This window comes from Stegastes partitus, unplaced genomic scaffold (assembly GCF_000690725.1).
Source record: "Stegastes partitus isolate 25-593 unplaced genomic scaffold, Stegastes_partitus-1.0.2 Scaffold467, whole genome shotgun sequence".
Taxonomy (NCBI): Eukaryota; Metazoa; Chordata; class Actinopteri; family Pomacentridae; genus Stegastes; species Stegastes partitus.
This window is the reverse complement of record NW_007578198.1, coordinates 19,258-34,218: the sequence shown is the minus strand read 5'-3', so window position 1 is coordinate 34,218 and position 14,961 is coordinate 19,258. Positions and strand designations below refer to the sequence as shown.

At 40.5% G+C, this 14,961-nt stretch overlaps 2 protein-coding genes across 4 annotated transcripts in view; one reads left to right on the top strand and one right to left on the bottom strand.

The window, feature by feature from the left end:
• rufy2 (RUN and FYVE domain containing 2) overlaps positions 1-3,379 on the top strand; it is a 29,365-nt gene extending 25,986 nt beyond the window's left edge. For both annotated transcript variants that reach the window (XM_008286728.1, XM_008286727.1), the window contains exon 19: positions 502-3,379. In XM_008286728.1, the coding sequence (XP_008284950.1) occupies positions 502-645 (144 nt within the window). In that variant the 3' untranslated portion in view covers positions 646-3,379. The remainder of the gene's footprint in view (positions 1-501) is intronic.
• A 136-nt stretch (positions 3,380-3,515) lies between these two features.
• On the bottom strand, positions 3,516-13,067 carry hnrnph3 (heterogeneous nuclear ribonucleoprotein H3 (2H9)). Of its 2 annotated transcripts, none has more exons than XM_008286726.1 (11): positions 12,992-13,067; positions 11,920-12,012; positions 11,556-11,711; positions 11,081-11,224; positions 9,580-9,718; positions 8,557-8,756; positions 8,132-8,227; positions 7,566-7,675; positions 6,246-6,381; positions 4,757-4,813; positions 3,516-4,647 (listed from the first exon to the last, which is right to left on the bottom strand). In XM_008286726.1, exons 2-11 carry the CDS (start codon positions 12,005-12,007, stop codon positions 4,574-4,576), a joined length of 1,200 nt encoding a protein of 399 aa, XP_008284948.1. In that variant the 5' UTR covers positions 12,008-12,012; positions 12,992-13,067; the 3' UTR covers positions 3,516-4,573. The 2 variants fall into 2 exon arrangements, with proteins under 2 accessions (XP_008284948.1, XP_008284946.1); XM_008286724.1 differs by lacking the exon at positions 12,992-13,067 and adding an exon at positions 12,674-12,809.
• Between the last annotated feature and the right edge of the window lie 1,894 nt (positions 13,068-14,961).

The window sequence follows — 14,961 nt, the reverse complement described above, 5'->3', positions numbered from 1 at the left end:
AAAAAAAAGTCATACCCTTCGCACCCTTTTGGGTGCTCGGACCCTAATAAAAAGACAACAAATTTTGATCTGGGGCCAAACCATTTTATGTTGGAGGTGGGGGTGGAGGGCAACTCCAAAGATATTGAGAACAGTTCAGACGAAAACAAATTGAAACTTCTAACTCAAATATTGCACTGTTTCTTTCCAATAATAGCCCTTCTTTGGGGAAAAAAAACATCCATAATCCAATAAGGGTCCAGTTCTGGGCCCCCCACCCCACTCTGGGCCCAGGACAACAGACCCGTTTGTCCCCCCCTATCAGCGGGCGTGGATGGTTGAAATCAACCGTAGTTTCATGCTTTAGTTTCCAGCAATAACAGGTCTGAACCTCCAAGGACCCTAAGCAGTGCTGAAATTAGTAACTGATTCCCAATAGACAGAAAGTGACTCAACATTTTATAGCTGTAGGTGTAACATCAGTATTGAGGTGGTTCTGACTCTTTCTCTTTCTGTCCACAGCACCACTGTAGGAACTGTGGGGAGATTTTCTGTAACAGCTGCTCTGACAATGAGCTTCCTCTGCCTGCGTCTCCCAAACCAGTCAGAGTCTGTGACACCTGCCACGCCCTGCTCCTCCAGCGCTGCTCCTCCAATCCAACGTGAGAGTCTCACACTGCTGCCAGCACAGCTTGAAAACAATCTGAGATAATATCAACTCTTCAGTTCTCTGCAAGATCCATCTCCCAACTTACAAGGTGTGATCAAGAAGTTCCAAGTCTGCGCCTATAAAAAGCAAAAAAAAAAATGTAAAAAATTTGGCTGCTCTCCTTAAGAGTCGTCTTCTCGTGCAGTGATGCCCTGCTCCTAGCGCTCCTGCCACGTTTGGGATGTTCTCTGGAAGTCCTGTTCTAACCACTAAACACAGTTTCACCATGGACCTCAAACACGTGCAGAGAGAGAGAAAACATCAAATTCTGTGTCAAACTAATAAGGATCATGATTAGGATCATCATTAATGATGAGACTTGGATCTACAGTTACTATCCAGAGACCAAACAGCTGTGTTCAAGACTGAAGAAGGTCAGCAGCTCATCAAGAGCCTCATCAGTGTTTTGTTTGACATTTATGGTCACCGCTGAACTGTCAGCAGTCCTGGAACTTCTTGATTGCATCTCATATATCCATGGTGCTTGCTGCTAGGGGTGGACCACAAGCATGAACACTCATTTGTCTTTTAAGTTTAAAGAAGTCTCACAAAGTGAGCTGCACCTGCATCGTTTTACCTCGTCAGAGTTTGATGTCACTGCTTTCTCTGCAGCTGTTCTGTAGGGAGCGCAAAACATCTCCTGCAATCAGACATTTTCCTACTTGATAACAAATCTTCACAGATCATAAATGTATCTGTTCATTTACAAAAATTTTATATACGAGGCCACGTCTGAAAATACTCTCAATACAAACTAAGTTTTAAACTTCCGTAGTACCGTTTAATGGTACTGAGTGCAGCAGAATCAAACAACCAAACTGGCTAATAATGGAAGTTGTAAAGAAGCTCTGAGCTTCTTAACATCAACCTTCTCACTGGTCTGACCAGTGGTAACGTTAAAAAAAAAAAAAAAACTCTTTAGGGCACAACAGGTTTAAATATATTAAGGAGAACTGCAGGCCTGCGGTCGTTTCTGCACACAGACAGACTGATCGGCAGGTCAGGTTCTGGTAAACTTTAGCAGGATGAGAAACTTTGGTTTTGAAAGAAGGAACAAGTTTATAAAGTGAAACTGCACAGACTGTGACGAGCACTGCTGCAGCTGAATGAAGCAAACCGCCAGTTTCACTCAGCGCATCAAACCTCAAACTGTACACATGAAGTGTACGGCCAACAGATGGGATTTTATAGTTTATACATGCAGCATGGTGGCCTTTGTACTGTTGTTGAGTCTCAGTTTAAAACTCCTTCTTTTTAAGGCACAGGCAGGGTAAATCCAAACGAACCACATCTTACAAACAATGAAATATAAGCTGGATGAATTTCTCTTTAGTCGGTTATGATGAGATCAGAATTGTGCCACAAGATTAAACTGGTCACCTTCTGTGTGTCCCAGTTTGTTTGTTTTTTTGTCTGTTTAGATGAATCAGTGCAAAATGAAAAATGCAATGAATCACACTGCGTTAGACTAATTCCTGGAATGTTTACTGCTTTAGGTCTGCTGACGTTAGACTAGACTAGTTCCCCATTAGGCTCTGGGTTTGATAGGAACTGAAAAAAAAGGTTAGTTTTGAAATCGTGTTGGTGCCACATGTGCCTGTGGACATGCAGTGAATTTTACCTACTTTAGCTTCTCATGTTGCCAAAATGAGCCTTATAGTTCTACAGTGAGGATTTCTGTAGAGAATCTAAAGCCCACAATATTTCAAAGTAGCAACACTAGCCTCTACTAGCCAAGAAAGGAGTCGAGATCAAAGGCACATTTCACTGTTTGTTGGAGACACTAATGCAGTGGATGCTGCTTCAAGGACCAACAGGAGTGAAACATGCAGTCAGCATCACTCTGGCTGGTTCTCCTGATGAACCACTGATGGCTACAACACGACCACTTCACTGGTTAGTGGTGGTTAAGAACAGACTTGAGTGTTGCACATTTCTGACAACTCAGCCACAAAGTATGTTTGAACACTTGCCAATCATATATTGTCTGAAATATAGATTAATTTGAGAGTATTTATATTTCATTTTGTGTTTTCTGCACATTCATTTGTACTTTCACAAGTCTGAGGAACTCGTCTGAACTTTCCCTGTTCACTTGAAGTCAGCTGAATCGCCTTTGACTGCTGCTCCATTCCTGAGAGGGAAAGTCTGAAACTTTAAAACATTTGTTCAGTTTTTTTAATTTATTAAAAAAAAAAGATTCATAACTGTCTTGTCAAATTAAAGCTGATTACCCTCAAGTACACAATCTTCAGTGATGGGTTACGAGTTTCAGTGTATATTCTGGTTTTGTACTTGCTATGTTTACAACTTGTCAAACTGGAAGTATTCATTCCCTTGAAGACATCAAGCAGGTCGGGGTTTATTTCAACAAGCGTTTCTCATTTCAAATAGTTTTTAAAATATTACAAGTTTTTTTTTTTTTGTCTTCATTAAGAGGCAAATGTTTCTGAACTGAACCCTGACAGTCTTTTTTTTTTTTTTTTTGTGCAGTGTTGCTCTTGTAAATCTCCCAGCTTTCAGTGGGACTTGTACAGTGTTGATACGACTGTATGTTGTACATAAATAAGGTTTATAATCACTGTGGCCGTTTAGCTTACTAAATCCTGCCAGTTTAATATGAACTCTGTTGCCAACAGTCTGCTGCCTTGACTGTGTAGCAGTTTCTGATTAAATCAAGGACAGACAGAACGCTTCATGTTGTCATTTTTCTGAAACTTTGGGCCTTTTTTTTCTGCATCCAACTCAAACCTTAATTTTGTATTTCTCGATTCACACTTTGGAAGTCTGGCGCCAACATCTCTTCAAACATCGAAGTCAAGGAGGCTGAAGGACAATTAAATATAAAATTTATTAGGCAAAATGTACAACAGCTGCGTAAGCTATCTTACAGCTCAAATATAGACTTTGTTTTACTTCCACTCTTTGAGAGGGGAATATAATATTCAACTTAGTTTTAAATTCTGTAATGAACTGTGAAAACATTCATAAAAAAACACACTGGCACACATTTAGAAACATTTCAAACCAGGAAAGCTGAGCTGAAGTCCCATTTGAATCAGTGCATCAGGATGGTATTCTGAAGAACGTGTGTTGAACTACAATCAACAATGATTACTATTATTATTTTTAAACATATGAACTTCTTACTAAGAGAAAGGCTGGTAATCATTCGCCTCCACGTGTCACCTAAGTCGAAGCAGTGTTTTCAAATGATTATAGTTCAGGTGATAATGTTCTGTCCTGACAGTGCAATGCCTCCACATTTCTTTAATTTCTTTTTTTTCCCCATGTGCTTTAAACAAATACCACAGCTGTTAATTAGAGGGATAAAGCTGTGTCTCCCTGCTGCAAAGGCACCAAAATAAAATGAATTAAAGTGCATCCAATTAAAGTAAGAACAAAAAACCCCAACAGATTTAACCTTTTCAATTTATAACAATGGAAAAAATAGTGTTGCGAAACCAGCTTGCAAAAGAAAATTTATCTTTCTGCAGCAACTATATTTTTCAATATTTCACGTTAGATACTCTAAACTATGGTGCTCAGTTGTTGAATGAAAAGGTAAATGTGAACATGACCCCCAAAGCGTGTTCAGCACCTGTCACAGCTCCAACGTTTTAACATTGGCGAGCTGTTGTGTAGTTTGTTCTTCATATGCTTTTAGGAATGGTGTGAAAATAGTGCTTATTCAGGTCATATTTGGTATGATGTTGTACACCAGGTGAAGCCATACCACACAAGAGCAACCAAACAAGCACCTCTCTCGTAACAAACGAGCAACTTCACATCAGCTTTCCTGCTTAGAACCGCCAACTGATTAAACGTGGCCTGAAGAGACGCGAGACAAACGCCAGGATGGATTGGAAGAGTTGGATGACATCATCAGTATGCACCTCGCAGCCCACTGCTCCGTGAGCCTCCGCCTCCTCCTGAGTTACCATAGTAACCGCCACGGCCTGAAAAAGTTTTGAAAAGGTAAGTCAGTGTGAAAAGGGTAGAATCGTTTCTCATTGCAAAAGTAAACTTGTAGGTGATTTTTTTTTTTTTTAAAAGAGAAAAACTCACTCATTTCAGCTGCTCCGCTGGCTGTTGAGTTAAGGAACAGCTCGATATAACGATGCTCTGTGGAGGAAACAGCAATCCATCAGTCATACCAAAGAACCTGTGATTCTATTGTCGTTTAATGTAAATGAAATGTACTTATTTACCTTGAGCAAAATCTGACATATCTGTCCTATTGAAAGGTGTATTTGTTGTCTGCTTAATGTCAGAACTAGATTTCCTTCGTGGCCTTTGAAATGCATTAATTTAAATTGGAAGGTCAACCACATCCCTAGAAGCTCATCAGTTCAGTTTGACACTCTCAAGGCTCCAAACTAACTTTTTCACTGGTAGCTTTGGTGCAGCTTTCTCAGTTGGTCGCACCTCCCATCAAGGCACAGACAGGAAACTGACTGATAGACAGTAGAATTCACAGATGTTCCCTAAACGCCTCACACTGCAGGCTGCAGTAGAAGCTGCTAGATGGCTGCAGTGTGCTCACACACGTGTGTGAGCAAAAATGTTTGAAAAGAGTGACATAAGGTGTTCTAAAGTCAGATTTGTGCAGGAAGAAGCAGAGTGAGTTTATCTACATGCGTCGTGTTCTATGAGCAGAGAAAACGTATGAAGGTGCGCTCGGCTTTTTAAGAGCAGAGTGCATCTTTAAATTTAAACAGCACAGTTGATCGTGTTCATATAACTGTAGGAAGTAAATATCATCAAGGTGGATCGGTGGTTAGCACCGTCGCCTCGCACCTAGAAGGTCGCATCCTGGTGAGGACACCCGGGATCTTTCTGTGTGGAGTTTGCATGTTCTCCCCGTGCAGCGTGGGTTCTCTCCGGGTTCTCTGGCTTCCTCCCACAGTCCAGAAACATGTTGAGGTTAATTGGTGATTCTAAATTGTCCGTAGGTGTGAATGTAAGTGTGCTTGGTTGTCTGTCTCCAAGCCCTGTGATAGACCCTAGTGAGGATTAAGCGGTGTATAGATAATGGATGGATGGAAATATCATGATTGTGATTGATATGGAGACAATATCTCCGTGCCTCCACCTGCACTCTGATCATCAGGTGTGTCTAATGTCTCCCTCTCCACCAGCCGCCTCCTCTTTCCTCAATTTAGTTGTTTAAAATAATCCACTACAGACCACTTTATCTTTATCTTTGGAACACACAACAGCTAAAGAGGTTGTTTCACACATCAGGCAGGGACAGACTGACAGAGCCAGGGAAGAAATAAAAGTACTACCTTCCACTTCCATGGCTAACATAAGAGCGACCCATGCTGATCATCATTCACCAGCACGATTGCAACCACTTGAAATTTTAACTTGTATTGCATGAGTATCATTTTGGTGGCAGTCAGGATCCCTGACACTGTGCTCCCATATTCAGCTTTTCTAACTGTCCACATCGCTGCTGTTAGTCAACAGTTGCTCTGTCTATCTGGTCTTAGAAACGTGTCCCCAGAACCAAGTAATGAGAAATGAGTAAAGAGAAAAAGGGAGGACATACGCATGTGGTTTTTGTCTTTGGACATGGCTGCCACAGCATCTTCATGGGATCGAAACTCTACATCTGCCTCTCCAGTCGACTTGCCGTTAGGAGCCATATCAATGTGGACCCTCATCGGATTCAAAGGAGAGAAGAACTGGGGGGGAAAAAAGCAAAACGAAACTGGACATTACAAAACACAACATGAAGAGAAACAACAGCCACAAGGACGACACAGGTCTAAATTATTGTCAAGTCTTTAATCTACAGGGTTTTCACTGTGACTAAAGCCTCTACGGTGTGAGAGTGTGTCGGGGGGGGGATTGTCCTCCAAGTATTTATTATCAAATCACATTTTTGTCAGCACCTCACAACAGTGTCAAAGTATAAAATCATATACCTCATCCAACTGATGCAACCCAGATGAGCAACAGACAACTGAATCAAAAGCGGATTCGCTTAAGTTCATTTAAGTTTTTGCTTGCATTTACACACACCTTTTAATTTATTGAGCTTCCTACAGTCGTCATGTCAGAGAGCTGTGGTGACAGTGCGTTAGCTACAGGTCTGATGGTGCCGACTTAAACTCCATATAAAAGCCTCCTGCACACAATACTTAAATAATCCCAGGTTTAGTTTATAGGTGTGACATGTTTCCTAAAATTCTGCTATCAGATACATCTACAATCTATCAGTATTGCAGGTAAAAGAAATTAACAAAGACTTTTTATTATTTTTAGGGCTTTTTGTTGTTAAGGTAATTTAAAGACTTCTCAAGGTTTAGTTAGTAAGCTGTCGTGTTTTTCCACCGACCTGCTAGGCTGCTAAACAGTTCAAAAACCTTCAGTGACTGGTAGCCCGTCTGAATAAACCTTTAACCGGAGTGTATTAGCGGACAACAGTCCCTGTTTTATGAATAAGGAGTTGGCATTTGTTGTTGACCAACACGGCTAGCGAGCTTTACGTCGAGTTTCACGTCGAGCTTCACATCGAGCTTCACGTCGAGCTTCAAGCGCGAGGACTACTAAATAACTGCTATTTCATTATCTTGTGTTGCCTAAAACTTCGAGCTAGCACCGACCTTTCACTGGCTACATACTAAGGAGTGTCTTACCAACAAATGATGACAATACCACGGTTTTGTGTTGCCTACTAATGTGCTCCGTGTTTTGCGCTGTAGCTCCAGCCTCTTACTGGAGTCAAGCACCAGATGAGGGTTCATATGGCATTTGCTCTGTCTTGTCCCATTCTTGGTGATCATAAATACCTGAAAGCCCGCATAGGTCCCTACAATTTGAATTTTTTTAAAGAGAAATATTCAAAGCAACTGTGTGTTCTTACTTTAGCGATGTCTCCTTCTGTGGCACGGAAAGGTAAACCCCTCATATGGACAAAATGGCCGCTGTGAAAGCCTGAGCCACCGTCGCCCTGACCGCCGTAACCTCCCATCCCTGAGCAGAAACACACAAACTCATCCACAAACAGCCAAGACAAGCGTCCGTGATGTAAAATGCTTTTAGATTTCTTCATGGTAACTAAACCAATAGATAGAAATAAAACAAACGGCAGATATTTTGTGAGTTTTTTCAAAGTATTAATGTTTAACAGGTAAAGGTGTGAAATGTTTATATAACCTCCAATGACATGTGGGCTAAATCTTGGGGATAACAAACTAAACCACTGCCTCACAAAACCAAATCCTAGTTCATGTATCATTACCAAGATGACTGCTGAGCAAAAAGGCGATTGATCGTAAATGTAAAAATATACAAGAAACAAAAATGTAAACAAATAATAGAAAACTTTTTGGCCTTCCAGCAGGCTGTCGGTACAAACTGGGCTTTCAAACATTCATCCAGTAGATTTATACGGCAGACTGGAGAGTGTAAATACAGTGTGAACTTTACCTCTTCCTCCCCTCTCTCCTCTCACTCGCTCATCAAACATGCCGTTGCCAAAACAGTAGTTGTTAAAGCCATTGTAGTTGTCAAAGCCACCGTAACCTGGACACAGAACAACAGAGGAAAACTCAGACTGTAATTCAACACACATACAAGACATGACACAGATAAAGCAGGGCTCATCCCCTAAAAGAATCAGGGGCAGAACTGAATAACAAGCCAACTAGACGGTAAAAAGTTTGTTTTTTGAGGGCTCAGGGGAAGAAAAAAAAAAAGATATGGCAGCTAATGTGGGCCAGTGGACCCTTCAGAAAACCCTTTCAACATAAACGTGAACCCTCAGTTGGCTCTATTGTGTAACATATTATGATCAACAAAACAGCAAGAGAATATATTAAGAAAAGAAATACACTATGCAGAAATCATCTTACCTCCTCCATAACCTCCTCCGCTCCTCATGGTGTCCATCAGAGCGCCGCCGCGACCAGGCCCAGGCCCAAAAAACCCTCCCCTGGGGCCCCCCATCATGGGTCTATCATAGGGCCCTGGTCTCTGGCCTCCCATTCCCCGCCGGGGCAGCTCATAGTAGGCTCTGATCTCATTACGACTGCTCTTAAAAATCTCTATGTACCTGCAATACGAGAGGCCCGAGGGAGGAAAGGGGGGCAGAGGACGGGAATTAAGGTGTAGAAATGGCTCAGCTCAGGTTACATACATAAATGTGATTTACAGAGAGAGAAGATAAACACACAAAAAAATAAATATTCTAAATAGTGGTCTGAGTGCCTGAACAACTTCAACAATATCTCATCTTTAGCTGGGCTTAGGGCTGTAGTACGCCAACCTCATCATCTGTTACTTAAGGAAATACTTACAGGGCTTTTAGGTGTCGTTTTGATTGTTTTTTTTTTACTGATTTAGTACATCAGAGATGCATTTATGGTAGAGGCTGTGTTGACTGTTGTATGCAATAATTCTACACTTAATCCCCTCTTCCATAATAAAGTATCTATATGATACATGTGTGAAAGGAAATAAAGATACTGCCAATAGCTTATCTAATACACCCAGATGATACTCTCAGACGATTACATAGAACTCCCTGGTCTTAAATGACCACCAGAAAACTGTCCAGGACATAAAATGATCACACCAGCTTTAGCTTAAGATTAGATACATAGCCTGTCATCCTGATATTCAACATGTAATTACAGTATAGTAACCCATTTAACCCCTCCCATAAGCATTCGAATAAATATTACACAACCCACCCAATTAAACGATCATTTCATCAGTTTAACCACAATTTATTCTAGCACACCAACCCATGCTTATTATTCAACCAGAACAGAACCCGTCCCATTAGCACCATTATTATTCTACTGTTATCACCCAGTAAATACTATAATAGAAGTCCAACCCAGTCCAGCCCGTCCCTTTCCCGTCTGTCCCACCTGTGCCCTATTCTTTCCTTGTGTTTCCCCAGAGCCTTTTCTGCTATCTCCTTTGAGGCAAACTGCACGAAGGCTTCCCCTGTGCTCCTCCCCTGGTAGTCCACTGGCAGAGTAATCCCATTTGGCACGATTCTCAACCCTTCAACCCAAGCACACATAAATACATAGGTCGGTAGGTAGACTGATAGAATAGATAGAACAACACCCACTGCATCAGTGGAGCTTTCAGGATTCATATAGGTCATGAAAGCGAATAAACAACAGATGTAGAATCTCATAAGGCTGCATTAAAAAGGGGGCATCTCAGAGGACTGAATTTACACTTGCTGGTGCCCAGCAGTAAAAAACAAATACTGGCCTGGAGTCAGCATATATACACAGTATTACATTTAAAATAACAATGTTTTATGATAAACTAAAGAATCAAGATCGCCGGCCAAAGTATTTATTGGCACTCAGTGACGATGCTCTCGATCAATATTAATCTTTCAGTGCTGATTATCCTGGATAGAGAATGCCAGTTAGAGTGTTAATAATGCTGACCCCAGGTCAGTTTCATGGGACTGTCTCCCCTCAGCCAAACCAGCCCAGCTCATCCTACAGTAGGAGGCATGACATCTAAGCCATATGAGAATACTAAATAATGGGTGAACATACCACTAACATGGTTGGCATCATACTAACAGTTCTTGACAAGGACAATATAGTAAGCACAGAATGACTATTCTACAAGAACAAACATACATGAGGCCTTTGGGCCATAACACACAGACATGTTAAAAGACTAGAAGTCAAGTTTAATCACCGTGTATCATGAGAAACAAAAGGTTAAAGCACGGTGCCTACAATCTGCCCTTCTATTTTGCATGTTAGTGCATGCTAATGTTGTGGTGTGTTGCTGTGGGGTTGATCTGTGAAGTGCAAAGGAGCTTCGATCAAAGTGCAGTTGGCAGTCGTTGGATTCTATTTTTATGATACAATCAAAGTCACATTTCCTAATATGGCACTGTTTAAGTTGTTCTACTTTCGTGTGAACATAATTTTGCCATGAAATTAATTTGGAGAACGCAATAATAACAAAAGAAATTCTATATATTGAAGCTTTAAGTTCTACTTTGGTCTATAAACTTGGAACAAGCCAAAGAAGTGATAATGGACGTTCTCTTGTTCCTACTGAACGATCTCTCTGCCTTATTTAATCAACCCTATGGTGAGATTGTACACTGTACAGGGCTAAATGACATATGTCAGGCTATAATAAACACTAGCCAAGAGATGAGAAAAATGCATTCAGAGCCTACGTGTGTCTTGTGTTTTTTTTTAAGTGTGCTAACTCATTTGATGGCCTTGCACTACATTACATTACGTAGCTTAGCCTTGAAAAACTACAACACTGGAAGAACGATGCACCTGTAAACACTATTCCTTGGAATAACATCAATAGCGTTACATCACTACAATTCAATATAGTAAGTAGACAAAAGTTTAAATATGTATGTACCTGAGAAGAACTGAACAATCTCCTCCTTGCTGCAGCCAAAGGGCAGGCCTCTAAGTCTCAGCATGCAGCCACTGCAGCTGTCATAGTCAGCAGGACCACTACGCTTCAGCACCCAATCCATCTCACTACGGTTTGACTTGAACACTGAATTTACACACAGACAGGTAGACAAACAAACAGGTGTGTCATTTGAAGGGATCACTAAAAAATAAACATTTGCTGATTTTCATGATCATTCTGTTGAAGGCTTCACACATAAACTAGTAAGACAATAAAGGAAAATAAAGGTAAACCCTGAAACATGTACACCGACAGCACTTTCACAGTAAACTGATGAAATTAGCGACAGAGTTACAGAAATATTTGCACCAAGGCTATCAGCAATGTAACATACAGCAGCAAGGAAGGAAATTATGAAATTAAAACACCAACATTTAGAGTCTGTTACTCTGTTGTAACTGTTTTAGTCGCTTACCTTCTATGTATCGGTGTCCCATGTATTTACGGTCCTTGGACAGGGCATTCTTAAAATCCTCGGCTGTTTTCAGCTCAATAAATGCCTCTCCGCTGGGACGGCCTTCTTTAGAGTAGGTGAAACACACTCCGTTTACTTTTCCCACGATGTCACAGTCTGCATATAAATGAGACCGGTTTAAATTTTTCAAAAATGTTGCCAGATTTAAGATACACCCTTTCATGATTTAAAAAAACAAAACTCAGCTGGTGTGTGTCACATTACAACATTCACAGTAAAAAGGGTTAACAAGTGTGAAGCATGACAGGTTTAACACTCATAGTTGACTTCACGCCTCAAGCTGTGGTCATGTGTAAATTCTTACCAGAAAAGAAACTGGCCACCTCCTCCTGCGTACAGGACCAGGGAAGCCCTCTGATCCGGACCACATAACCCTCGTCATTCAAAGACATCCTCACTGCAACACAGAGAAGCAAGAAATTAAACCACTGTGTCCATAATACTCAGCCACAACATTGTCAGTGTCAAACAGCACTGAGCTTCTAGTATTCCCTGACCTACAAGCCCTGATCACTGGAGTCCCTGCTGCCAGATCTAAAATAAGAACCAAACCCATTCTGGTCACTGGCTGTGTGGGTATTTCTTTATTTATATAACTATATACACTAGCAAAGTGCATTATAATAATGCATTGGATAATTTTCACATTTTACAATCTGCAGGTTCATGTGAGCATTCACTATTAATAACGATCATGCCTACTTTGCGTTGTTTCTTTTTGCAGTTATCATTTATCCATTATTCTCCATTTAATAACACACTGCCAACAACACAACGACATAATTTCAAGAAGCTTAAACTATCAACAGAAGCAGCTCAACAGTTTTGGAGACAGTGGCAAAGTAATCAACCGCCACAGACGGAAATATTAACAGTATGCAATCACTAAGCACCGGTATAAAACGTCTATTAATTCACTTTATAATGCTAGTTTCTGCATTTGCCACAACAATTTAGATAAGCTAACGTTAGACACTTCCTCCTTCCAACTGTGTATCTTAGTGTTGGTAAAATCCAGAGGTTTGCTAGCAAACGTTTCCAGTCCAACCTAAACTTACTCAGACCATTTCAAACATGTCCTTACAAGACGGTACCAAAGTTGCTCCTTTAAAGTTCGCCGCGGGAGACTATTTGTCAGCCTGGATACCGGGCTAGCATGTGTGCTAACGTTTCTCTGCTGTCACTCTGACGTGAGCGTGTTAGCAGTTAGCAGGCTAGCGGCTAAAGCTAACTGTAGGACACAGACAGCGGTCAAAGGCACGAGACAAACTAGTGCATATTGTGACGGGCGCGCGGTCCGGCTGCGTGTCAGAATACATCCACGGACAGAAATATGTCATCGGTGTGAAATGTGTGACACGGTGAAATGGTCTCACAGTCGCCTCTTGTCCCGGTCTCCTCCTGCTCCTGTCCCGAGCCTCAGGTGACACCGTCAGCAAACCAGCTCAGGTATGTTGTCGCGAGACTTCGGCACATGGACGAGAACTTTGATTGAACAATTATTAAACTAATACACAGACACACACATACACACACACACACACACACACACACACACACACACACACACACACACACACATATTAACAATATCGAAACACTAACAGTATTAAAAAGAAACCTGTTATAAGAACGATTGTTAATGTAAAAATGTTTCTAACATTATAAAGTAAAATCTAATTAAAGTAAATTACTACTTTTACTTTGCATCGGATGTTGCTTGTTCACAGACTGCGTGGTTATAATTGCCCAGTGACATTTGGTGTGTATAATAGTGTGTAATCAAGTGTATTAATTAAACTCATCCATCATTCTCTGTTAGTGAATTTACTGATAACCTCCAGTAAATGTTCCATTCAGGCAGACAGGCATACTATGAATAAACTAAGGACAATAAAATGCGCATTATTTTATGTCTAAAAACGCAAATCAGACATTATGTTAGAATATTGTCAGAAAAATGTAACCTTCAGGCATTAGCTATGCATGTGTGATTAATAAACCAAGCAAAGTTTCTGGCTAAATATCAGATATCAAACATTAAATAATGTAGATTTGATTCAGATTCAGAAAACTTTATTTGTCTCCAGGGGATAATTAAAAAAGGCAAGAAGAGCAGGCCGTGTCACAATGATGTAAAGATAAGTAACATAAATAAATCAAATAGGGATAAATATACAAAAGTAGGACAAGTAAGATAATAAGAATAAAAAAATAGAATAAAAGAAAATAGAGGGAAAACAAACAAAACACTCAGTAGCATAATAGTGCAATACTGTTTCATTACATGTATGCTGTTCCACATGAAAAACGAAATTATACAACATGTGTAAATTCAAACGTCAATCAAACTGAAACTTTAGAAAACTGTGGCAAACTGAAGTTCATAAAGTGACATAAGATTCAATACATTTCCTTTGTGCACTGCACTGAAAAGTGTCCAACAACAGGCTCAAGAATCAATCTCAAGTTCCTGTGTGCTCTGAGTACACTCTATTTTGTCACTTTTCCAGTGTGAGAACACTACAAACTCAAAAACTGTTTATAATCATTATGCAGTGCAGCACTGTTGGTGTCCCATGATAAACTGTGCACATGTATGTTCCTCTACTTTGCAGATGGTTACATGTAGAGTAAATTAAAACTGTTGTGTGATAAAGCACCTGTCTGAAACAATGATGTGATCAACAGGATCAAGGTTCTGTCTTCAGTGGTTTACAGCAACCAGTGAGGTGACTCTGACACTTTGTAAGACAGTAAGATACAACAAAAGTTATTAAGCATGCTCTCTGATTTTGTGTTGGTGTTGTGTTGTTTTTTCTGGTGTAGCAATTTTCCTGAGGTTTTGTACCGAAGGGATCAATAAAGTTTTATTCTAATTCTATTCTAATTCTAATTCTAATTCTCACAGTATGAACAAAACTAAGGCAGCCACAAATGTCCCACATTTTAAACTGGTCCCACTTTTCCATGGAAGGAAGCCTTTTAGCCAGGACACCTATGTTAGTCATAATGCAGAAAGGATTCTATAAACGCATCAAAATCAATGCACGTCTAACTGTTAGATAACCACAGTTCATTTTTCCTCAGGACAGAGAGCTTGTAGTTTTCAAGGCAGGATCAACAACAACAAACTTGCTTCCTACACTGGATAATGGCCAAAAGTCAACTAGAAAACAGATGTTGAAAATCTGGGGGAGAAAAATTCAGCTCTGGCAGGAGAGGATCTGACTGCAAAACCAAGCACACGGAGTCCACAGCAGAAGGGCCTCCAGAAAGTTTTTCTTTTCTTTTAGAGGCGGCAAGATGAGCCATCTTATCTATTTATGATTTCAATACTGAAAAT